Source organism: Poecilia mexicana, unplaced genomic scaffold (genome assembly GCF_051168715.1).
Source record: "Poecilia mexicana isolate PSO_F unplaced genomic scaffold, ASM5116871v1 scaffold_13, whole genome shotgun sequence".
NCBI classification, from domain to species: Eukaryota; Metazoa; Chordata; class Actinopteri; order Cyprinodontiformes; family Poeciliidae; genus Poecilia; species Poecilia mexicana.
In genome coordinates, this window is record NW_028263382.1 from 27,130,504 (window position 1) to 27,155,569 (window position 25,066).

The 25,066-nt window shown below is 41.6% G+C and overlaps 1 protein-coding gene across 1 annotated transcript in view; it reads left to right on the plus strand.

The window, feature by feature from the left end:
• The window catches only part of map3k10 (mitogen-activated protein kinase kinase kinase 10), a 34,788-nt gene that overhangs the window by 4,248 nt on the left and 5,474 nt on the right, over positions 1-25,066 (plus strand). Inside the window, exons 2-7 of the mRNA XM_015002633.2 lie at positions 19,841-20,021; positions 20,189-20,337; positions 22,408-22,583; positions 23,249-23,492; positions 23,961-24,083; positions 24,164-24,302. Of these exons, the coding sequence (XP_014858119.2) occupies positions 19,841-20,021; positions 20,189-20,337; positions 22,408-22,583; positions 23,249-23,492; positions 23,961-24,083; positions 24,164-24,302 (1,012 nt within the window). The remainder of the gene's footprint in view (positions 1-19,840; positions 20,022-20,188; positions 20,338-22,407; positions 22,584-23,248; positions 23,493-23,960; positions 24,084-24,163; positions 24,303-25,066) is intronic.

Genomic DNA, 25,066 nt, shown 5'->3' on the forward strand with positions numbered 1-25,066 from the left:
TCTGGGGGGAGTTTGAGATAAGAGCACTTTGCATTGTGCCATTTATTTTTTCTATCAGATGAGATGGTTGAAAGTATGAAGAAAGACACTTCCCACAACCTGTTAATATTGAGATTCACATTTACTGATAATTATAATAGTAATCTTGCATAATGAGGTGGTTTTCTGATCCACAGTGGCTGTTAAAAGGTTTGGGTGATTTTAAGAAAGTGAAACCATAATTTATAATTTCAGAATTTAATCAATCTTTATGGTGAATTTTATCCCGTACAATTCAACTGGACAACAAAAAAATATATATTTTAATGAAGGGAAATTCTAAAAAACCCCAAAAAACTCCAAAAATGGCTCTTTTACTTTGTTGAAATACCTTTTTATTTAATTTCAGCTTTCATTCTTCTCGAATATTTTGATGAATGTTATCATGATGAAAGTTAGTTCAAGGAGGATTCTTATGACAGATACTCATGCATCTTTTATTTAGAAAAAGATGTATAAGTATCATGAGTCGATTGGATGCCTTCAAGGTATCAGTCAGGAGAAGATTACGAAAATGCAGCATTGCTAAAATTGGACATTTGTACTCACTGATGAAAAGACGAGATGTAAACTGGTCATTTGGATTGTGCAGAGTCGCACTTTTATACAAAATGAGGTGCTAATTCTAATTTTTATTAGTATTAATTGTGTTCCACACATGACCACAATCTTCTGTATTCTTTATATATCTGGAAGAAGGAGTATGGTAAAAATAATGGTCCTGTCCTTCCAAAAGCAACTTCTAGATTTTGCTAAATTCTCCCAAAACCTTCCAGAAAAATTGTATGGTGTAATGAAATCAGACTGGGATTTCCAAATGGGACGTTTGGCACCAATTATCACCAAGAACCCACAGTAAAATGGTGGTGGCAGAATTACCTTCTCTGATTACTTTTCCTTTCATTCTAAACTTTGGTCACTTTGGATAAAATCTTTAGCAGCCTTTTAAATACTAGTCAGTTTTAAAGCAAAATCTTAATGCAACGCATGACTCAAATCATGCAACAACTTTATCTGAGACAAATTTAAGTCTTGAAAAGTTTCACGCTAGAGTCCAGGAAAAAAATGGACAGATAATATGCTCTGACCGAGAGAAGTCCCCACAATCTGGCAATTATAGAAAAACCTTTGCAGGCTTAAAAAGGGCAAAATCAGTTGGTTAGAAAATGGGATGCTGATAGAATCATACTAAAGGAGACTCAAGGCTGAAATTAGATCTAAATGTGCTCAGCAAGATATTAATTTAGCATTATGTAACCAGGTTATTGCAATTTCTATGCTGTATGTTTCAACAGAGTTAATTCCTAAAGGATAGACGTAACAAATGATGTTAAAGCAAGTTTTTAAGAGCTTATCAAGATGTAATTTTTTTTTACACAAAAACCACAACATTGTAATTGAGGTGTGAACAGTTTTGAAAGCCACAATATTTGCCTCACAGGTGTTTGATTTGTAGCTACGACTAAGGCAGACATCAGGTTCCTTTGTGGGAGATAATTTAACGCAAACAAGAAACGACTTATTCAGTCAACTTGATTTCTGCAACCATTACGTTTTTCTGCTTATTCTTTCATGACGTTGTTTGAAATATGATCATTTCATGTTGCTATGCAACTTTTTTTTTTGTTTTTTTTTTTTTGTTTGAGGCGCTGACTGCTGACACTGCAGGAGAAACTTGAATTTAATCACAGCACGGAGGCCTAAATCCTGGAGAACTGGTCTCTCTCTGCCATCTTCTCCCTGTCATCTCTCCTCTCTCTCTCTCTCTGCACCTCCTCCTGCTCTCTGTCGCCATCCTCCTCTTGCCTCCCCTCCTCAAGGAGAGCAGATCTGCTCTGCAACTCGCTGGGCTATTTTTGGTGCTTTGTGCTACTTGCTGTTTAAAGACACAGTTACAGTTGTTGGAGCACCAAAAAAAGAAGAGAACGAGAGTCCTAAGTGCGTGGTTCAGGGTGTCTGTGCAGGTGTTGCAGGGCGCCTGTTCGACTGGAGTGACATGTCACTCCAGGGGTGGAGTGTGAAAGATGCTGACTAAAGACCGCTCAGACAGCGAGACAACAGAAGCCTGTGAAGGCTTAGTTGGTCTTAAACCCACACTTCTTCCATCTTATTCATTTTCCTTCCTCCCTGCGCAGATTCAAAATGCAGAATCATACTTGCATTTGATGGCAGAGCCTTGGCAACAACTCCATATAGACGCCCTTCCATGGTGACACGGCTGCTGCCTTTTGAGTCACTGAGTCATACCACTGCTAGCCGCTGTCAGCTGCTGTATAAAACGCCATTCCTCTAAGTTAAAGTGTTGCCTGTGTGAAAATAGCTGCAGATGAAATGGAGGAATGTCGCAGGTAGAGATCTAGGGCAGCAACTAATGATTGTTTTAGTCCTGATCAATTATTCTGAAGATTAATTGATTAATCGATTAATCAGATTATGAAATTGGCACATTCTGCAGACTTTTCATTTAACCACTTAAGCCTTTATTACACAGTATTAGAGATGTATGAGTCAAATGAGCAAATAATTTATTTCCCTTTTTAAAAAAGAAAATAAAATTGTTGCTTAAATGCAGTAACGTAAGATTTCATTTGCTTGATTATTTAGCAAAGGATGCATCTGCAGCTACAAATACTGTCGATTCAGTTAATTTTTTCTGTTAATAAATGGATAGCAAAAGACGGATAGAGAAGGTTTTACTGCTCCGACTGTGTTGTTCATTTGGCAAACGACCGTTTTTTAGTCTGTATCCTCCAGTTAACAATTAATCAATCACCAAATTAATTCACGATTATTTCAATAATTGATTAATCATGACTAGTCATGATTAATTAGATTAATCGTTTCAACCCTATAGAGAATTGAATGATTTAAATGGGAGAAAATCCAGTTTGAACCATAACATTCTGTCTGACACCCACGATGCATCGGTGATGCCCAGAGGGTGAAACAATGGGAAGACGAGAGAGCCAATGAGTGAGGAGATTGACAGAATACCCGGGTGGAATAGATCGGGTTATGAAGAGTGAAACAAGCTTTTGGAGCCGTATGAGAGGAGACCGATGGGAAAGAACAGGAGAAGGAGAGCGTGGGGGATAAACAGTGGGTACGTCTAAGTTTAGGGTTACACCTTGGCGCATTGTTCAGGTGCGCCGGTCTCAGGTGTCCCCTTCAAACCGCCAACGACTTGGCATCAGCGCAGCTACAGAGCAGCTCGAGGCCCCCCGAGCTTTTCCTCCGTCTCCCATCAGCTGGCTCAGTAAACAGGCTGAAGGCGCCCGAAAGGATGAAAAATAATGACCAAAACGTGATGCGTTATCCAGACTTAACGTGGCTTTAAAGCCTTGTTAAACACAACAAAGGATTCTTATTTTCAGCACGGTCCAGATGCTTTCTTCTAAATTTATCCCATCTCGCTCCACGTCCCCCCGGTCTGTTAATAGTTGTGTGTTTGTGCAGAGCGCCGCCGATTGCTCGGCTCGCGGCGGCAGATGAGTGTCTGACTGTGTAACAGAGATAATTTGACTGCCGTGACTGCCTGGGAGTGATGTCATGGCATCTTTGTTTGCTGGCAGGTCGTTGGCCCCTGAGTCATCCCTTACCTGTCGCTCCGATGCTGGAGCAACCTCTGGTTTGTCAGAGCAGAGGGCTGCAGTCTGCTTAACTTGGCTCCAAAAGACAACTTAAGTAAATAGAAAGGATAGATAGAGTCACAGGATAGATGTCTGCTTGTATAGAATAGAAAATAGATCATTTAGATAAATGTTAACAGCATTAATTTTAAGAAATGTATGTTAATCACATCATAAAATGAGCAATAATAATCCCTAAGTGAGTAAAAGAGCATTTTAGCAATGATTCAAATCTTGTTTTCAATCTGTAAAATGGCCAACTTTTGGGACATGGGACAAATTAACTTAGGAAATCTGACAACTTGATTAACGATGGTTATAAATGCTTTGTTAAGCCACACTTTTCAGATTCATCTTCCACTCCACATATATGTTGTATTTTGTGTGGTTATTAGTAAAAAAAAAAAAGATCTCCTCAAATATACTCTGAGGTTTGAGTTGCAAAGTCACAGGATGTGTGACCAATATTAACAGTGGTCAGTCCTTTCTCCACACCTTTACAGTGTTTAACTGGTAACTCTAATGACGAGTTACCGCTAACCCAAACTAAATGCAACACGGCGTCCAGCTGCTGGAATCAGCAGTTTACCAAACAGCAGCTTTGTTGGTTTTGTCCTTTGAGTTCTGTGTACTTTTGTATCAAACTAAGCGACGACTCGGCAGTACGCTGAGTGTCATGGAAATTTTTAACATCTGCAGTTTCACACGGACTGTTTGAGTTGTTCAGAGGCTCGACAGCAAATGGGTCTGCAGACCCTGAGTCGCTTCCCTGCCTTTGAACTGCAGGTTTCCTCCGTATCTAGAACCAGTGAAGGTGTGGGAAAGCTTCACAATAAATAAACTCTTTATCACAACAATAGCAGAATCTTACACAGAATTATGAAAAAAATTGAATGTTTTATTTGTTTAGAAGGGGAAAATCCACATTAAGCAATAATTGTTTCAAAACCACTCTTGTTCAACCTTCAACAATTCCAATAAAGTAAATATAACTAAAGGATTTTTAAAACACGTTTTACTGTTGTGTTCATTTTTATCACCAAGATTTATCACCCCTGAGTCTAAATACGACATGAGACAAATTGCCGTTCCTCTCATCCACTCTTAAAAATGGGAAAGAGAAGTGAACATACCATTCAAGTAAGTCAGATTTGTTTTGATCTTCACAGGTTCTGACATAATCTGTAAGGAAATGACTATATAATGAGTTAAAACATTTTTAATGGCTAGAACTGTGGAAACAATTCTGGGTGAGAAGCAGTGTTTATTTTGCCACCATGCACAGGGAGGAGGATGGCAACGCAAGAAAACCAGGTCTCCAAGCTCAGGCAAATATTGGACCTTTTAAACACTGTTTAGATTACAACATAGAATCCACAAATACTTGAATCCCCCTCTAAAAGCGCTTATAAATGTCTATTTTAGTAAATATACCTTAATATGCACACTGGAACCCATCTTAGCACTACTAAAGAAGCTCACAAAGAAGCCAATCAGCCCAGAGGAACATGAATAGCGCTCCTGGATTGGCTGCTTTCCAAACGCCAGCGTGTCAACTAGCATTGCGGCTAGCTATTGTAGCTTTCCAAGCAGCATTTTCTTTTTAATATTTTAAGAAAAAATTCACAAATAGACACATTTCTGACACAATTTGAGCTGCGTTCCACGTAAAAATCCTTGAACAGCTGAATCCATGAATACAGAAATGCAAATAGGTGAGGGTCCACTGTAATTACTTGGGTCTGATATCAAGAAGAGGCCCTTTTTCTGTCCTCCAATCATGAACGTAAACGTGGATTTTCCTAAACTCTGCTCGGATTTTAGCTGGAACGTCGCGCTAAGATCGAGCAGCTTGTCATCAAAAAGTCCAGGTGCAATCAACATGAAATAATGGATGAATATGTGGCAAATAACCCCAAGCCCACTGCTTAGTACGGTAGAGGAGCTATAATGCTGTTCATTACAAAAAGGCGCTCAGTGCCAGTTTATTTAGAGATTAGTAGAGGCAGTGAGTCATCTGCAGGTAAGATGATACAGGTGACAAGACGACCTAGTGCAACAAAACAACTAGACTCCCGCCGGGACGTATCTGAGCTGGCTGCCTGCTCTTACAGATGTACAGGCCCAACAGACAGAAACGGCTTTATTCTAATATTGAAGCTCATGTTGGGTAAAACCCCTTGCTGCAACAAGTGAGCTTGTGTAAGTGGCACTTTCATGGATCTCCTGTGATGTGCAGGCCAATACCGTAAACATAAAGACAAAGAGCGCTTGACATTACCTGCTGTTTTGACATTACCAGCTTCAAATGGAGCTCCAGCTCCATTTGAAGCTGGAGCAGCTTCAAATGGAGGCGGTGTTTACACAGTTAACAATCCTCTGAATAGACCGACCCCGGAGTCTCACAGCTGGCCTGCTAACTACGCCAGCGTTTTCATTACAAACCAGATCGGATAAATTAATTTCCATTGATTTTTGTCCTCTTTTTTTTTTTTTTTTCTCTTTCATAGCTGAAGTATCAAAGCATAGCCACGACGACACCAGCAAAAGCCCTGCACACAAGTGCTGTAATAGCTACTTAACAGATTAGCAGGCCAAGATACGGTGTGCGGTTGCTGTCAGAGAAAAGTCCGACTGTGTGTGTGAGAACGTGAGAGTGAGTCTGTTGAGGAAAGGATTAGAGCGGTGGCCAGTGCCGGCTGCTAATCCCCCACAGAGACAGAGCAGAGGCCGAGACTGTGACTAACTGGGCTGGATACTGGGAATGCTGTTATCACACCATCTTTGACCCTGGGGGGCGGACGGGTTTTATGAGCAGAGATATAAGGCAGCGCATGCAGTTTTCAAATGGAAATTTGCTATCGAACACGGTCAACAGACAGGACAGTAAAGGATAACTGTGTGTCTTACTGGGATACATCTTATTTAGAGAAACACTTGTAGTTGTGTTTCTGCATACAAACGACGTAAAATCAAACAGGAAGTGATATTAATCGTTATCTTTAATTTGGTAACTAAAATAAATCGACTGATTTGTTAACATTTTATCCTAAAATAATGTTTTGTTTTGTTTTTATTAGTATTGTAAATTTTTTTTTTTTTGGCTTAATCTTTTTTCTTGAAAAATATTTAGATTTCAGTGTTCCAAATCATAAGACAATATTATTTATTTGAAGTTGTTATAACAGAAAAATAACTTTATTCCAGCTCTAGATTAGGTTTGTGTCTTTTACACCAGTGTCAATTCTTAGCTACCATTTAAACCGGTATGTTCTAGATTTTTTTTTTTATTTAAGTTTTATTTCACCAGGAAAATCCCATTGAGATAAAATAAAAAATAAAAATCTGTTTTGCAAGAGAATTCTGGCCAAGGCTGGCAGCAGCAGTTTGTCCTTTTTCATTTGTGCATTTGGATACTAAGTTACATTGCAGATATTGTAAATGTTATTCCTGTGAACAGTCAGTTATAAAAGGAAACATTTGTTGAGTCTTGAAGCATTTCTTCTTGTTTGTGGTCTGACTGGGATAATCCTGGCTCAGTTGGTTTTAATTTTACACCGATGAGGAGTGTTAGAGATGAAAGTGGTAGAAAAGCAAATAAAACTCAGTCTGGCCTCTGTTTGTGTTTTTGTTTTTGAATGTGTGCATGTGTTAATGGTCACCTGGATATCAGTTAATGTGGATGAAAGTGAAAACATTGGCATTTGTTGTAGAGGTTGTAGCTGACTTTAAACTTTGTGACCAACACAGGTATAAAATAAGCTTTTTTTCTTAGTTGTTCAGTCTTGAGTGGTTATTATTTATTTGTATGAAATCACAGACACACAAAATTGTGACTAAATTGTTAGATAAGATTTTAAGCATCTTAGATTAGCATTTAGCGCTGTTAGCTAAGCATAAATGGCAGTTTCTCTTCCCTAAAGAAATAGGTGATTTTTTTTAGCTCCGTAGAGCTGCAATCAACGTCTGAAGAAACGCACCGCTCTCTACTAAAAACAACCAATCAGAGCTGGGAGGAGGGTCTTAACGCTGTCACTCATCCTCATGTACTTGCTGCTAAATGTGCCAACAGCAGAGATGCAACTTAACGTCTCAGGAAAACCGTTTAGCTTCTGTCATTGGTGGCTACGCTAACTAGCCTAGCATTCACAACAAGATCTGCTGATGGGGAAAAGCTGTAGAGATAGCAGAGAGCAAGAGAGAAAGGAGGAAGGACAAGCAGCGCCACATGAGATTGTGATTAACAGCGCCAAGACCCACCTTTTCACTCTGACTGGTCGTTAACATTAGGGGAAGCAAATTTGTGTTCACAGATTATCCATCTGAAATATATATATAAAGTTTTTCTCTAAAAGTTGCATACTTTTGCTTTAAGTGGTCCAATGTAAGATCTGCAGAATGTGCCAATTGTTTTTATTTGATTAATCGTCAGAATAATCGATTTTATAAAATAATCGTAGCCCAAATGAGTGGGCAGTAAAAACTTTTGCACAGTCCTTCAGATTCTGTCATTGTTCTAGATTTGGTAGCGATGTCTTTTATAGTCGTTTTGGGAGCATGTATGACGGACCGAGTGTGGGTGAAGGTCGTGCAGCAGGACATGCTGTACTTAGGGCAGAGATCTCAGACTTCTACCATCACACATGTACAAACGCAAACACACACACACGCTGCACCACCGCAACAGCAACAACGAGGCCATTCTCACAGAGCAGACAGAGAGAAAGAGAGCGGGGCTCACAATGGCTGGAGTCACTGTGAGGGAGCGGAGAGGAGCGGTGAAGAATGGGAGATGGATGCAGCGAGGGTCGACTGTAGGCTGTGAATGACTGAGCGGAGAGATGGATGGAGCCGAGGCCGGACGGGGAGAGGAGTGGAGCAGAAGAGGAGTGGTTGTAGGGGAAAAAAAAATCCCTGAAGGCTCAGGAGGGAAACGGGCCAGAAGAGAAGAGGAGGAAGGGATGAATGGAGGGAAAGAGGAGAGCGTAGGGTGAGTTAGGAGAGGAGGTCAAACCATTTTTCTTTATAACAGTGAGACCGCTTCAGATTAAGGCCAACATTCTCAACGCAGGCTGCAGGCTTTATCTATGTCTTTATGTACTGCGGCCCTTGTTATGCTCATTCGTGTTCAAGTCAGCTGGAGACATAATGTAGGAGCTGCAGGATGAGGAGTTTGAGAATGTTTTGGTACGAGATAACGAGGAATCCCCTGATAAGCCAGCAGAGGGATTCTGTTGTATTTACCCCAAATAATGTGGGTATTACAGGCAACTGTCATGGCTTTTTATTCCTACAGTGGTATGTTTGTGACTTTAAGCTAAAGCATAAGTAATAAACATGTTAACTTTTAACAGAAATTTTAATAAAGTTTTCCTTTTAAATAGAAATAGGGTCCACAAGGTTTCCCCCAGAAAACTTGGTAAGCCAGGTGTTTTTGGGCGCTCAGGCAGTCATTCATCCAGCGATCCGTCATGTTTTTGAGTTAAAAAATGTTTAGAGTTGACAGGAAATTTGAAAATATCACTTGATAATTATGCATTATTGAAAGACTGAAAGATTAATACCTGAACACCAACTATAAAGTCTTAAAAAATGCATGCATTTTAAAAAGACCTAAATAAATAAGCAATGCTTAGCCTGGTGGGGGCTCAAGTAAAGCCTGGTGGCCCGCCAGACTTATAATACACTGAGGGAAACCCTGGTCCAAGTAAAGATGTTCGTATTCATAATTGAGGCGATGTCCCAACTTGTTTTGGAAGTGTGGTTTTGTGCCTACCCGTCTCAGTGTTGTCTGGTTCTGCTTAATGATTTACACAGACGCACCTTGAATAATGAGCAATTGAAACCATTCGTTCCACAATATAAACACCTGGATTTTTTACGTCCTGGCTACGATAAGTTTCCGCTAAAGGAATTTTGGGAGAAGAGTAAAAAGTATTTATTGCCTGGTTTATATTTATTGACAACATTTGATCTCAAACATCATGAAGCGTTTGGTGTTGCGATAAGAGTTTATGACCCTTCCGATCGTCGTTCAGGACTTTGAACTGTTTTTTTTTTTTTTCCACTGTGTGAACTTTGCCTCACTGTCAGTAGGTTATTTTTCCTCCTTATTGGTGAGAGAGAAACCAAACCAGACGCTGACACCAATCAGAGACTCAATGAATGCTTTATTACAGATGAATACACACACGCACGAGCGCCCACACACACATACTGCTACAGTACGGTCCACTGCTGCAAATAGGGAATCGATTGGACACCAGTAAACAGTGGGAATGCTCTGCTCTCTTTACTGGACCTGTCAGACGGCTGACACAGTTTTACTGTACGTCATTGGAGAACAGGTTCACCTAAAAACTCTCAGCCTGGTGTGAACCTTCAGCACGTCTGCTGTTTTTACTATCCGAATGTGTGGTTTACTCCCTATGCATGTAAACATCGCATTACATAATCGTGGCAGATTTGCATGAGCAGACAGACATCTTATCATTTTTTTTGTCTTTCTAAAAAAACCTGTTTGCAAAGCAGGTCTGGAGAGCTGCTCTGAGTCAGCAGACTGGCCAAACGTATAAAAGCAAACACAGGTGGTGTGCTTCTCAGCGCTCGTTTGAAAGGTTATTTGCCATAAAACATCAAAGGAACGAGGAGCAACTGGGGCAGAAAATAAGACCAAGAAAAGCAACTCGATTTTTTTTTTTACTCTATTGATTTTTTTTTTTTTTTTTTTTTAGTTTCAGCTTGCAGAGGCAAAATGCTACAAAGCTGCTAATGCATAAACGCCACATGATGCTGGGAACTGGTCCTGCAGGCAAAGTCGGACATGTCGGTGACGGGCGCAGTGGCGCGTCGTGGTCAGCTGGCCGTTGACTCTGCAGTTAGAGGGTCATTGTTGTTGGCCAGCAGTGCCAGCAGCAGCTGCCTGGCACCCAGAGAGCGGCGGCCGAGCGGAGGGCCGTGTGGTCTGAATCAACGGACAGGCTGCTGGAAGACAATGCTGGTTCTGACAGAAAGGTGCCAGAATAAGAAGGGTGTAGCAGTTTGTTGTTGTGTGTAGGGGGACCTGCAGAGCCACAGACCAGACGGAGGGTAAAACTGTAAACCCCGTAGGACGAGGTCCGGTTCTTTCTTTCTGAGTGGTTTGATTAGCCCAACTTTGAGTTTAATGTGTTGATTCGGCTTGTGAATTCTGTGGTTTAGCATCTGTGGGACTCAACATCTGGAGACCCCAGCTCACAGCTCTGGAGAACCATCAATGCCACTCACGGCAGCTGCCATCAGGCATTTGTCGTAGCTGAGCATTGTCCGTCATTTTGACTGATGGTGTCACAATCTATTTTTACTGATGGAAATGATTGGTTGCTGGATCCGGGACTCTGTTGATGCTTGAGTGACTGGGTCTGATTTTACCCAATCCACGACATCTTCACCAGCAATAAAATGTTTTTAAGTTTCCTGTTGCTCCAACTTTAATTGGTCAATATTTAGAACGATGGACCAAACTACAACCACGGCAGACTTCAATCCTTAAACACCGCAGATAGTTGACGTCATCGTCATCCTTCTGATTGTCCAGCTTAAAAATCAACCAGAGAAATCGTGTTCAATGGGAGAAAGCCCAGATTGAGCACTGAAGGGAGATGAGAATTGAGCAGAATTTTGTGGGAAGCCAATAAGCAGGCTAGCCAAACATTTTAATTCAGGATTTTCTATTAGAGAGAAGAATTTCAGCCAGAGGTCCAGGTCCTGAGGGAGCAGAGCAGCTGTTAGACCAAACCCGACTGTGTGTTTATGATATTCTGGATTAGCTTTACGCCCGATTTAAGGAGATCGACAACTTTCAAAATGTTCCACTTTTGTCTTGCCAGTAGGCAGTGGATTTCCCAAGAGTCTTTGGGATCTTCATGATGTTTTTGGCAAATGTGAGATGGGACTTTGAGATCTCTTTGGTCTGCTGAGCTTTTGACCTTGCTTAAATCCTGAACTGTGACCTTCATCGAGACGTGAAGCATTCAGTGCTTTAGTTGATGCTCCCAGAGAAACTCCACTGCACTCATGGCGTGATAGTGGCACCACTATTTCACATTTTTTTGTGGATAATGCCTCTCATTGTGGTTCAGAAATGGTAATTTAACAGTTTCCAGACTGATAAAAGGTCAGTCGCTTCTTCCGATCTCTTCCTGAGTTTCTTTAGATCAGGATTTTAACTTGCTTCATGTTGTCAGAAAGATTCGATTTTTATAGTTTTTTGATTTTACATGTCAGACATGGAAAATTGAACCAACAAAATATGATTAATTAACCATTTAACCATACGGGATAATTAGGAAAGCAGTCATATTCTTAGACAGGACCAAATGAAATTGGTTGAATGGCACATTTCGTAAGTGCTTGAAATATCGTGGTTAGGCATTTAACATGAGGCTAATTTGTGTGACATTATTACGGCAATAATATGAAAAAAGCTGCAGTTACTGAACAAAAAGAAAACAGCCAGGAAGGCGAGAAGACTGAAGGAAGCTGGAGGAATTCCCACACCCGTAAAAACTTCTCTCATATTCATACCACCCACACACACACACACACACACACACACACACAGATAGCTGTACCCGACTTGTACAGCTAATTTAATGCAGCCATCTCTTCTGAAAGCGAGCCCGCCTGGTCACACGAATCTGGCAGCTGCGTTTTGTGCAGCGACAAAGCTGGTGGCTGCGGGGGGAAACCGTGCTGCGGAGCGGCCCGGGATTAGAGCCTCTGAGGCCCGTGGTGGTCGGAGCGGGAGCCAAGCCGAGGTATCGATGACATGGGAGAGCGCACTCACTAAAGCTGTGGTGTCAGAGCAGGAAAATCGAAGGCATGCAAAGGATTGGATGCTTTATTTTTTAACCCAAATGAAATGTTTAAATCCAGTCTGCACTTGTAATAGGTTCTTTATTTTATTTATTTTTTATTTTTTATGCACTTATTGTGTGTGTGTGTGCATGCATCATAACTTGAGTGAAGCACACACGTAGGGAGACAAAGAGGCTTAGTGTGTCCTGCCAGGAAAAGCACCAAAGCTTTCCCTCCAGTCATCTCTCTTATCTTCGCGACGATGGCATCTTTTCGTCCGTGCATTTCGTCTTTCTCACACAGATTGTGTCCTTTCTTACCTCGTCTCTCCTCTCATTTTTCTTTGTTTTTTTTCAACCTTTACTTTTTGCTCCTTTCTCCTAATATTCAAATGTTCCTCTTTGGCTCCTTCTTTCTGTAGCTCCCATCCCCATCCTTCATCTCACACCGTCACTGTTGCTGCTGCTTCATCCTGTCGTTTTGTTCAGTCACCATCCCTCTCTGAGTGACTCCTTGTTTTTTATAAGCTCTGCTCAGTCAAGCTTAGCCAGCATCTCCTCCCATCTCTGCTTCGTGGGGTGCTGTGATTGTCGTCGGGCTGACAACAGCTGCAACAGCGGACAGGAAGGGGGAGAGGGGGCTGATGATGATGATGGTGGAGGGATCTCTTTTTTGTTTTCTTTCCTAAATCCTGTCGGCAGTGTTCCACACGGACCTCCTCTAGTGCCTGATGATTTCTCATAAACCAGAGTAAAAAACATTTCATGATACTTAAGTTCATTTCAAACTCTGGACTGACTGACTGTATTTTAGATCAGTCATTTAGGGGGGAAAAATAGGTTGCATTTCTCTTGATACTGGACATGTAAATATCTGGCGTACTGACGTGGAGGTTAAACAACAACAACGGAAAATGTCAAGGGGAAAACCTGCGGCGTGTCCCTCTGACCGGGACAGCGGGACACATCGGGGAAGGAAAGCAGAGGAGTGGATCCTCATAGGGGCATGAGGGCGCTCAGGCCTCAGCCGCCTCCTTTCCTCCCAGTCACGGTCTTGGTTTGTGACCTCTACACCTTGTTACCATAACAACAAGTTAATGACACAGCAGTCTGGACTGGATCTTTTTTCCTAAACAACACAACTCAAATGTGAAAACGAACTGCTTTAGTGGAAGTTAACCACCGCGGTTTGGGTCAAGACTGAGCGGCGTTGTGCCGCTCGGTGGCGCAGACATTTGCATGCATCTACTTCCTCCTTACTCCAACATGAATAGGAGTGGGAGCGGACATCACCTTTCCTAGATGAAATCTTCAGCTTGGCTTTCTTCTAAGAAGCTCAAAACGAATAAAAAAAAAAACAGAAAAGGAGATTGGAATGAAAAAGTTAATCTTGTGTATTTTGGTGTTGGGATGAACACCAGGATATCTCTGATATCCTTACATTGATGGATAGATTTTCATTTAGGTTTACTCTAATCTTTAATTTTGTCTGTGTTTATGCCTGCTTGCTGCTTTTCAGTGGCCCAGCCAGAGTCATGACTTGCTGATATTTGACTTTTTCTCCGCAGTCTGAATGGCCCAATTCTGATCTTTTCACAATCCCCCCCCCTTCCCCCCCACAAAAAAAATCTAAAGATTCCTTACAAATATTCCTAAATTAGTGCCACAAAATCTATGATTTTGATGGCAAACTCCCTTCCCCTCCAAAACAAACATTCACAAAATCCTGGCTGGACTGACCAATGTGAAAAGATGTTCAGTATTATTTAATACTAGAAAAACTCACTGAATGCTGAAACAAACAGCTTTTTATTGATATTTTGACACTTTAATGGCTCTTATCAATACATTCTTGCACAACCGGCCCTTTAGGAACATTCGGATTTTTGATACGGCCTAAAATGAAAATGAGTTTGACAGCTCCGCAATAGAGCGACAGGAAATAAAACATTCAAGTGAGGTAAAGCGACATTTGCTTTGCCTTTGTAAACATATTTCTGCAACAGGCTTGCTGAAGATGGTCCAGTTTGGATTGTCATCATCACTCCTCAAACAACACTCATCCACCTGCAGCGCTGGATCAGCTGATCCCTGCCCGAAAATCTCTCTGCTGACGGCTCAGCGGGCCACTCCCAGAGCTCAGCTGACGGCGCTGACATTGTTTATTTAAGGCGAGGCCTCGCGGAGAGATGGAGAGAGGAAGAGGGTGGCACTTTGCCTAGGCTGCTCAGAGATGAAGTGGATATTTGTAGAGCCACGGTTAATCATTTAAGTCAGCTAAAAAAGCACATTTTTAGCTATTTGTCGCTTATTTTTTCATCATGCATCATGAGTTTTTGGAAACTTGCTCAGAACTGGCATGATTTGTTGGGGTTTTTTTTGGTAATAAACCCTTTTCAGGCCACGCTCTGTCGTCCTCTATCTGCATTCCTCTGCTGTGTAAAGTGTGTGTGTGTGTGTGGGCCGGGAGTTACCGTGTCACCTGTTCCCAAAGCACTGACTAACCGGCGCAGGAGATTATTAGTGAGATTAAAGTTCAAGTAGTCAATGGTCCATGGGTGTTTGAACATTTCCCAATCCTCAGACAGGGTCAGAGTCCAAGGATTTAGGGAGGAGCGGCAGAGGAGGCAGCAGCAGCAGGGAAGACAAACAACCCGCTCTGCTCTGTTCCCCGAGGCTGCAGAGTTTCTGATAGCTGATCAATACATGCAGTCATGTGAAAAAGTGAGGGCACATCCATAGACATGAGAGACATGCTCCCATATTGATGTCTAATCTCTGAATCAGCCCTAGCTTATTTCTCTGCCTCAGTTTTTGGTTTATTTAACATTTAGCTACTTGTAATTTTTCTCTTCACACAAAACTAAAACTGCATACTTCTACTAATACTCGCTAAATCATTTTGCTAGAGCTGCTTTCCTGACGGTTAGGGATGCACCGGTGTGAAAATTTAGGGAGATATCGATATCTGATATAGATTTTGCTGCTACGGCCGATAAACGATATTTACATTGTATCCATTTCATTACCTTTTTGAAACCTTAAAAAAAACGAGCACTTTCATTCATTCAACCATTATTTAATCAGGAAACCTATTAAGAATGGGTTCTTATTTACAATAACGACCTAACAGGGAAGGAAAACATGTAGTGGGACAAACAGCTCATCACCACTTTGTTGACTTCACTCCATGGTGCTACATCGCTATCACACGACCAAACAATACAACATGATCAACCGCTTCTTCTGACCCTCAAAAACAAGAAAAAAATAAATATTGGTTGTTAATATCAGCCCAGTTTTATTCATCCTACCGATACGATATGCTAAAAAAAAACTAATATCGGCCGATACCGATGTTGGCTACGATGTATTGTGCATCCCCACAGTTTGCAGAGTTTTCCTTTGAATAGGGAGGTTTCTGTGCCTCCAGTTTCAGTCTTGCTGTGGAGTCATCCACATTAATCCACGTTAATCCATAACCAGTCTGAACTGATCACTTCAGTGCTCAGTTTACTACTTACTGTACACAAAATATCAGTATCTCAAAGAACTGCCTGAACTGGTGCGCTATATTTGGTGATACTAGCTGCCTAAAAGGTTGTAGAAGGGCATTAAAATTTTCTGGTAATTTAGAAACTAAAACTAAGTTGTTTCATTGGTAAAACAAGATGCAGGGAAATATAACTTTTTTTCATTGAGATGGAATTAAATGCATTTTCTTATTCCCCTTAGTTAGTTAGCTAGCTGCTTAAAGTTAGTTAGCTAGCTGCTTAAAGTTAGTTAGCTAGCTAACTTACGTTTTTAATAAACCCAAATTAGCCTTTTATTATTTGCTAGTCATGTTTTTATCACCAACAGGATTACATTTCTTACTAATATCAAGTAGCACAAAATAATAATGTGATTTAATGTTAGCTTTAAGGTTTACCGATAATGAGAATGTGCGAAATATGTGGCTAGCAACACATGGTTTTGTGCTTTAGGGATTGTAAAAACTACATTTCTTGTTATTTCTCTCAGCCTACTTTGAGGTAACATTTCCAACAGCGCTCATAGTGCATCGTTTAAAAGCCACGATTTCCCAGAGGTCGTTTTTTTTTTTTTTTTTTTTTTTTTGGCTTGTTTATTCCTCCTTTCTCTCGGAGGCTTTATGTCTACGTTTCAAAGCCATCCGCTGAGCCGATCTGGAAGAAACGCCGTCAGGAGGGAAAACCTGAGGCTGGATGATTGAACATGTGCAGGTGGTGTTAACTAGCAGCACAGAGACAATCTGGGGGCAGCAGATGATGACTTACATCACAGAGCCACAGTGGGAGCTAAGTCATTCAGTTTCTGTTTCCATTCAGTTTGTTTGTGTTTCTGTTTGTGTAACTCGCTCCGTTTTCCTACCCTACCTTTCCCTTTTTGTGTGTGTGTGTGTGTGTGTGAGTGTCACCCTCTGCTTGAAGTTTTTCTCTTAAACTGTACTGCTTCATCAAGCAAGCCAGGAAAGGAGGAATCTTATGGAAAACAAACCCATATGAGGATTTCTGTTGTCATGTCTCCCTCCAGCTGCTGCTCCTCTGAGACACTGTCCACTCCAGAAAGACAGCTGTCCCTCACAGTTATGACAGTATCTGAACAGAAAAGATGTCCAGAGGAGGACTGGCGCTTATTACCTCTGGAAATATTTTCTTTTTGACATTTTAAATGCTTTGTGGCTGTCCAATGTTCCAGTGGTCAGGGTTGATTGGGAAGATGGATGGAGGTAAATATCATGGAAACGTGTTGGGAGACTTGAGTCGAGTGCAGAGGTTCACCTTCCTGTATGTAACCACGCTAACAGCCAAAACTAGAAACGTTTCAGATCACAGAATGTGTATGTGCTACATGACGGGCCTAAATTTAATTGAGATTTAAAATTCTGTGTTCATTGACTTAATTCTGACTTATTTTTGAGCCGTTTCACAACGAGGAATGGTACAGAAAAACTAGTGGTGGAGAAATACCCCCCAAAAAATGGTAAAAATTACAGGAAAAGATCCTGATTTTGGGGACTGTACGCACAAAACATCTTTTGGATTTTTCGGGGTAAAAACTAAAAAAATCACATATGGTTTTCCTTCCGTTTTACATGTTTGTCCAACATTATTATGGTCTCTCTCATAAAATCCTAATAAAACATGCTGATGTGCTTGATCTACACGGGAATGTCACAGTTGCCGTTTAGTCTGAAAGCAGAGTTGGTCCGTTCCTTTCCGTCTCTACCGTTCTCGTGCCGTCAGTCGTTTATCCCAGCCTGTCCGGTTGTTGTGACGACGGTCGCCGTCGTATTGGCTGTGAACGGACGCTCGGTGTCATCAGCCAACCTTTAGCCCCTGTGACGGGCAGCAGAGGGAGAAGCATGAAGCTCCTTACGAGTCGCAGGTTACCATGACAATCTGTTGTTTAGATAGGGCCGGGCAGCTCTTGTGGGACAACTGAAATATCTCATTTATTTTGGTTATTTGGTAAAAGAAAGAGGAAGAAATCGACTGAATCACGTGAAAGTGTTGGCTGAGGCGTCTTTTCAAATAGACGCTACAAGGTAAACAGAGAGTAGATTTCAGAAATTTTAGTCTGTATTTACTCAGATGATGTAATGTCACAAACTTTAGTCATTAAATCTTTCCTCGGGGAGCTATGAATATATTTTTGACGGGCTTGCAGCAGATCCGATGTGTCATTTCACGAGGAAGGATTTCTTATCTGACCACATACCGATAAACGAAAGCAGCACTGATGATTGTAATTTTGCCATATATATTTTTTTGTTTATTGCTATTTTTTTTTCTACCCTGAAATTAAGAAAGTTATTTTCCATCAACCTTTTATTTTAAAATGCACATAAAAAAACATTGATGGAAACACGGCTTAAAAACAAAAACGGCTCGTTTTCAAGGCACCGAGACATTAAAGAAAGAAAACATCATTTTTGTTTGTTTGTTTTTTTCTTTTTTGTGCTTTTAGAAGCAGTGGAGACGTGATGGTAGTAGAAAAATGTGCAAAGAGAGAATTTTAATGAAGCATTTTCCCGTTTCTGTCATTTAGTTTGGTTCTTCTGACTGATGATAAAGAGAAGACTGTAACAACTTATGAGTCTGATAAACGATATAGGCGTTGTTGAAGCTGGAAGTCGGTGTCTTCACTCAGGAAGCATTTAAAACCTTCATCCGCAGACATAACATATAAAATAGAGGTGGATCTTGGCACAAGTTGGCTAAATAAATAATTGATCAGCATTTCCTGACCTGAGATCAGTTTTCTGTTGCTGAAACTGGTCTCCCAGCAAACCTGCGGGCAGAGAAAAGCAAAGAGCCACACCTTCCATCATGTGACAGCGTTTTCTGTGTGACTGTGCAGGAGTGCATGTGTGTAAACAATAACACGGCTCTGTGTGTGTGTGTGTGTGTGGGTGTGTGTGTGTGTGTGTGTCTTCTTGTTTAGCTGCCCTTTGCATATGCCTGTAGATAAGTGAGAGAGAGAGAGAGAGCTTCCCCCGCCTGACTTCATAAGAACTGTGTGCACTCCAAACATTTCCATAAGCCGGCTCTCACACGGAAACGGAGGAGGAAGTCACACAGAGAGGGACAAAGACGGGGAGATCAGCTGAGTGTGTGACTTTCAGAGGGAGGCTGTGTGCGAAAGTGACAGAAACGACTCTGAAACGCAGCTGGACTGTCGAAAACACACCTGGAGCTTACTGCATACGGATAAATATGCTGTAGAAATGACACATAATCCTTTTATTTTTATTAAATCAGACTGAACTTGACATGTTTTTGGTCACTTTATTTCTGTATGTTAAATGCTTGAATAATAATCTAGAAAAGTAGTTCTTATTTTCCTAAAATGTAGAAGTTTTCATATATATTTATGTTTGAATAGTTTAAGGGGGCAGTATTATGTATTTTTAAGGAACATGATGCCATTTTATAGCATAATCAAATTGTTATAAAAATGTTGTGTATATCAAATGTGACTTTCAAGAAATTTGACTTCTTAATTTAACGCCTTGAGATTGAGCCTCTGATCACAATCATTTTGTCCTGAGGTCTGTACTATCATTTTGCAACAAACTACGTCCATCTCTGGGACACAGAACCCGTCCCCTTGCAGAACATCATGTTTTCAGGCATTTGTAGAGATGCACAGATAAACACGTAGCACACATAACTTTTAAAGTTATTGTATTCATTGTCCAAGTCTCTTATTATTATTTTTTTACACTTCTTTAAAGCAGCAGAGAAAAATTTTCTGTGGCATTAACTACTGAAACCAAACGGCTGATTTAATCTGTTTGCTCTTCCTCAGTCCTCATCCTGCAGCCGGTGGAGCGGGACGACCTGAGCGGCAAAACCCTGAAGATCACAGACTTTGGTCTGGCCAGAGAGTGGCACCAGACCACCAAGATGAGTGCAGCGGGGACTTACGCCTGGATGGCGCCGGAGGTCATCAAGCATTCTCTGTTCTCCAAGAGCAGCGACGTGTGGAGGTAACAGCGTCCGTCCGTCCATCCGCCATGTTTACAGGACTATTCAGTTTGGAAAACCGCAAATTGCATCCTTCCACTTCATGAACCACTTTGTGTTCAAAACTCCCATCAAATACCAATAAAATAAACTCAAAGTTCTCTCTCTCTCTTTGCGCCTCGTTTTGCAGTTTCGGCGTGCTGCTGTGGGAGCTGCTGACCGGAGAAGTTCCTTACCGGGAGATAGACGCCCTGGCGGTAGCTTACGGCGTTGCCATGAACAAGCTGACACTCCCCATCCCTTCAACCTGCCCTGAACCTTTTGTTCTGCTGCTGAGAGGTAAGCAGGTGCTGCTGGAACAGAGGGTGACCCCCCGCCCAGAAAAATGTCACAACGACAGCTGGCTGTGAACAAGTAAAACACAAACATGTGGAGAGCATTGTTGCAGATGTACGCTGTCTCTGTTTGAGGCAGAGCTTGTGCCTCTGGTTTTTACTTTACACCAGTCATTCAACCCGACCTTTAGGGTGCATTCACACCAACCCAGTTTGTTTGTCTGGAAAGTCCGGTTCGTTTGGTGAGGTGGGAACACGCAATCGAACTCTGATGCGGACCAAAACAGTGAACTCTGGTCCGCTTAAAAGCCTAGGTCTCGTTTCGGTTAAATGAAGTGATTGGAGTTCCCTCCAAAAGCAGGAAGTGAACTAAAGGGCAAATGCGACCAAACAAAATTCAAGAGTCTGGCATTACTGGGAGAAATGGTCCTTTACCAGAGAAGAGAGAAGAGAAATCGTACAACTGTTAAAATCTGACGCCACTCCAGTTTTGTTTACATTTTGTGAAGAAGGAAGTTGAACTTCAGTGGTTCTTGGTGCAGCGCCACCACAGGTGAGGAGGGGAACAATCTTTTCAGTTAGTTTGGATTGGTTGTGGAAGCGAACCTCATCAGCTGAAAATGTAGCAAATGTCGCAATTTTGATCCCCAATCCAACCGAGTCTATCAGACTATCAGGTATGAAAACACACCAAGATGCCGCCAGTGATGTAGGGAATCCGTCCAGCTGCTAACCATGACCTGACTGTACTGGAGGCCTTTGAGCTTGCAGCTGGTAAATCTACAGCAGATTTTGTTGCATTGCACAGGAGCTGAGGATAAGAGTTAGCGTTGGTCTCCCTGTAGTTTTACGTCTCCTGGGTCTTTTGCTCCTCGAAGCCCCTCTGAACCGTGGTGGAGTATCAGCCGGCTCTTGTTTCACAGTTCAGTTCATCCCTGCTTAAATACTCGCCTGCAGGATAAACTTGACCTGAGGTGCTCTACCTTAAGCACAGGTGAGGAGGTTTGAGGACAGGTTTTAACTCTAAGAAAGAAAAGAGAGTAGTTTCTCCTAAAGCCTCGGCTCTTTGCTCCTCTTCTTCTGATCCATGCTCTTCCTTTAATCGCCTCTCCTGTTCATCATGTCTCCTGCCTCCTTTTATCTATGTCATGTAGTTCATCTCTTCTAATAAACAAGCACCACCTGCTGTTTTTTTTTATTTTATTTGAAGCTTTACTTGTTAAAAACTGCTCTTCATTAGACTCTCTTTGTAAACCTAACATGCAGCAGATGTTCATGTTGTAGCGTTGGACTGATCAGTTTGTGGATCTGTGCTCATGGTAGGTATGCAGCATGTTGTCTGTAACTCTGTTCTGGCTCATCATAGTCGCCATATGCTGCCACCATCTTGCTGCCTTCCCCTTCCCTGTTGTCTGCTGCGACTGCCAGGAGTGAAAACCATAACCAGTCCAACAATCCACCGCTCTGTGTTTGTGCGTTGTGTTGACAGCTGGGCAGTGTGACGGGGTCTCTGGATACGATTTTTCCTTTCATGTGGTTTACTGCTCAGCGTTTTGCTAACGAGCGATGAAATTTTAGTTTGTCGTTTCACCATGAGCATGTCCATTTAGAGCGTAAACGAGATGGAAAAACACTGGCGGCTTCTTAATTTTTATTTTATTTTATTTTTTGGATAAATCATATTTTGCCAATAAAAATGCGGTGATTATTTTGCAAAAATAATAAAAATAATGACGTAGGCTGTTATTTTAGGAAGGTAACAATATATACCAGTATATATATAAAAAAACAAAAAACAGAAAATGAATTAAAACAAAACTCATGTCTACCAGTCCACAAGTAAAGATTACATTACCAAATGTACAAACTAAACGATTACTCTGCTGCTTAAAATGAGCAGGATTACGAATGTTTCTGGTGTCTACAAGAGCATTTTAAAGAAGCAGAACATCGTCAGCTGTCACAAAGCACATTAGTGACATTTAATCTGAAATGGTTAAATAAATAAAGCCGCCACCTCAGATGGCAGCAGCTTCTCTCACGCCGTCCTGCTGTGACCGTCTCTACCTGTCAGAGTGCTGGAGCTCCAACCCCCGCGACAGGCCGTCCTTCACCAGCATCCTGCGGCGCCTGCAGGCCATCGAGCAGTCCTCCATGTTCCAGATGCCTCTGGAGTCCTTCCACTCGCTGCAGGAGGACTGGAGGCTGGAGATCCAGCAGATGTTTGACGAGCTCCGGGCCAAGGAGAAGGTGAGGACGGTGAAACCAGCCAACCTGATACTGCAGAGCTGGGTACTCAGTTACATTAGTAAGTTTTTTTTGGTTAATTGGCTTTTTGGAGTATTTTTGCCACGCAGTAGTTTCTGTTTTTACTTGAGTAAAATTTCTGGTCTCTCTACCCTCTGAATGGAAAAACAAACATGTTTTAGCCTGAAATTCACCAGACAAAACACACACCTGCAGTTTTTGTTAAGGCTTCAAAACTGTTTTTTTATTGAAAGAAACTGATTTAGAAAAAAAAATATTTTGCCTGATTTTTATATTTTACCTATATAAATTATTTTCATCCTTAAAATACAAAAAAAAAAATAAAAATAATAATAACTTACCTTTGTATTTTGATCCGTTACTCAGTACTTGAGAAGACTTTTTACCAAAAACCTTTTTACTCTTCCTTGAATAATTTCTTGGACGGCTGCTTTGTACTTTTACTCGAGTAAAAACATGTTGAAGTATTAGTACTCTTGTAACTGAGTACTACATGGGCCTGCTGGGAGTTTTTAGCCGTTTCGTGAGCCCGACGCTGGGAAGCATCTCACAGTCTGAGGAGCTTCTGCGCGTCAGGAATAGCTCAGCAACGAAGAGGTGTTAAATCAGGTTTGCTACACTCATTTCCTCCACCTCCCGGTCTGCAGGAGCTGAGGTCGTGGGAGGAGGCGTTGGCCCGGGCGGCCGAGGAGCAGAAGGAGCAGGAGGAGCAGCTGAAGAGGAGGGAGCAGGAGCTGGCGGAGAGGGAGTTCGACATCGTGGAGCGGGAGCTGAACATCATCATCCACCAGATGTACCAGGAGAAGCCCAGCGTCAAGAAGAGGAAGGGCCACTTCAAGAAGAGCCGGCTGAAGCTGGGCAGGGACAGCAACTGCATCAGTCTGCCCTCTGGTGGGTGGAGAGGAGAACTGCAGCCTGGCTTAACAGACGCTACCTGCTGGGTCTTCTTGTTGCAGTAGGGCAGAGCAGTACGGCTTAAAAATAAAATATTCAGTTTTTTCCTACCACATCCGTTTTTTTACAAATGATGGGAAATATTTTCAAAAAGTGTTTTTTTTTTATTTTCATGTATTTAATCCCTTCTGCGAATTGGACGACAGAGTATTAGAGCCGGGCTGCAATAATTTTTATTCAAATATGAGAAGATAGTCATAATATTAACAAAATAAAGACGTAATTTTACATGAAGAAATCTTTAAGTCATGAGAAAAAAAAGTAATTTTAATTAGAGAAATGATCCAAAGTGGGGCTGCACAGTGGAGCAGTTGGCAGAGCTGTTGCCTTGCAGCAAGAAGGTCCTGGCGTAAACCTCGAGGCATTTCTCTCTCTCTCTCTCTCTCTCTCTTTTTCTCTCTGCAGGTTTTGAGCACAAGATCACAGTGCAGGCGTCCCCCAGCGTGGACAAGAGGAAGAACCAGGGCAGCGAGAGCACCACGCCCCCCGCCAGTCCTGGGGTCTTACCCCGCCTGCGAGCCATCAGATGTGAGATCAAACACCTGCAAGTTTAAGAAAGATGCAACAGGAACCGTAAAGTCGCCTAAGTGCTTCCTTGTGTGTCTCAGTGACCCCGAGCGACGGCAGTAAAACGTGGGGCCGCACCGCCGTGTGTCCGAAGGTAGACCTGACAGCCAATAAGAAGAAAGGACGCACCTGGGGGCCGAGCTCCACCCAGCAGAGGGAGCGGGTCGGAGGAGAGGACAAGTAAGAGCTGCTTCTGGCTGAAATAGTTCAGGAAATATAGAGAGTATGATTCAGATTCAACCATGTTTAGCTTTTGGTCGAATGAATGAATGAATAAATAACCTGTATATCTAACTGCTACTGTAAAATAATCATAAGTTATAGAAAGGCTGTATCAACCTGCTGATGTGTGTAAAGGTCGTCTAATAATTTAGATAGAACTCTGTTCAGATTTTAATATATATATATATATATATAAAACAGAAATGTTAAGTATAATGAGGATTGGCAGTCTTGTAAAAATTTCCACCAGCATTTAATTGGTTTTACTGGGATTTTATAGGTTAGACCAACATAAAATAGCACTTAATTAAGAAGTTAAGAAGTGGAAAGAAAAGGTTGCGTAGTTTATTTTATTTTTACAAACGAAAATCTAAAAATTACACCTCTTTACTATGAAACCCTTAAATAAAACCCCGTGCCTCCAACTTCCTGTTGGACTTGAATCATTTTAGGCTCCATCTGCGTGTAATTTAATCCCAGTAAAAAATTCCCAAAATATGTGGGGTCACACAAATTGCAGCCTATAAACCTTTCTAAAGTATGACGCAGCCTTCAGGTCGTCGATTTTGTTTTCCTAAATACTTTCTTTTCACTTCAAATTTATGAGCTGCTTCGTGTTTCTATCAAACTGTTAAAGAAAATCCCAGTGAAACATTTTAAAGTTTGTGCTTGCAGACAAATTGCGGAAAAGCTGTGTGAATATTTCTCACACGGTTCTGTGC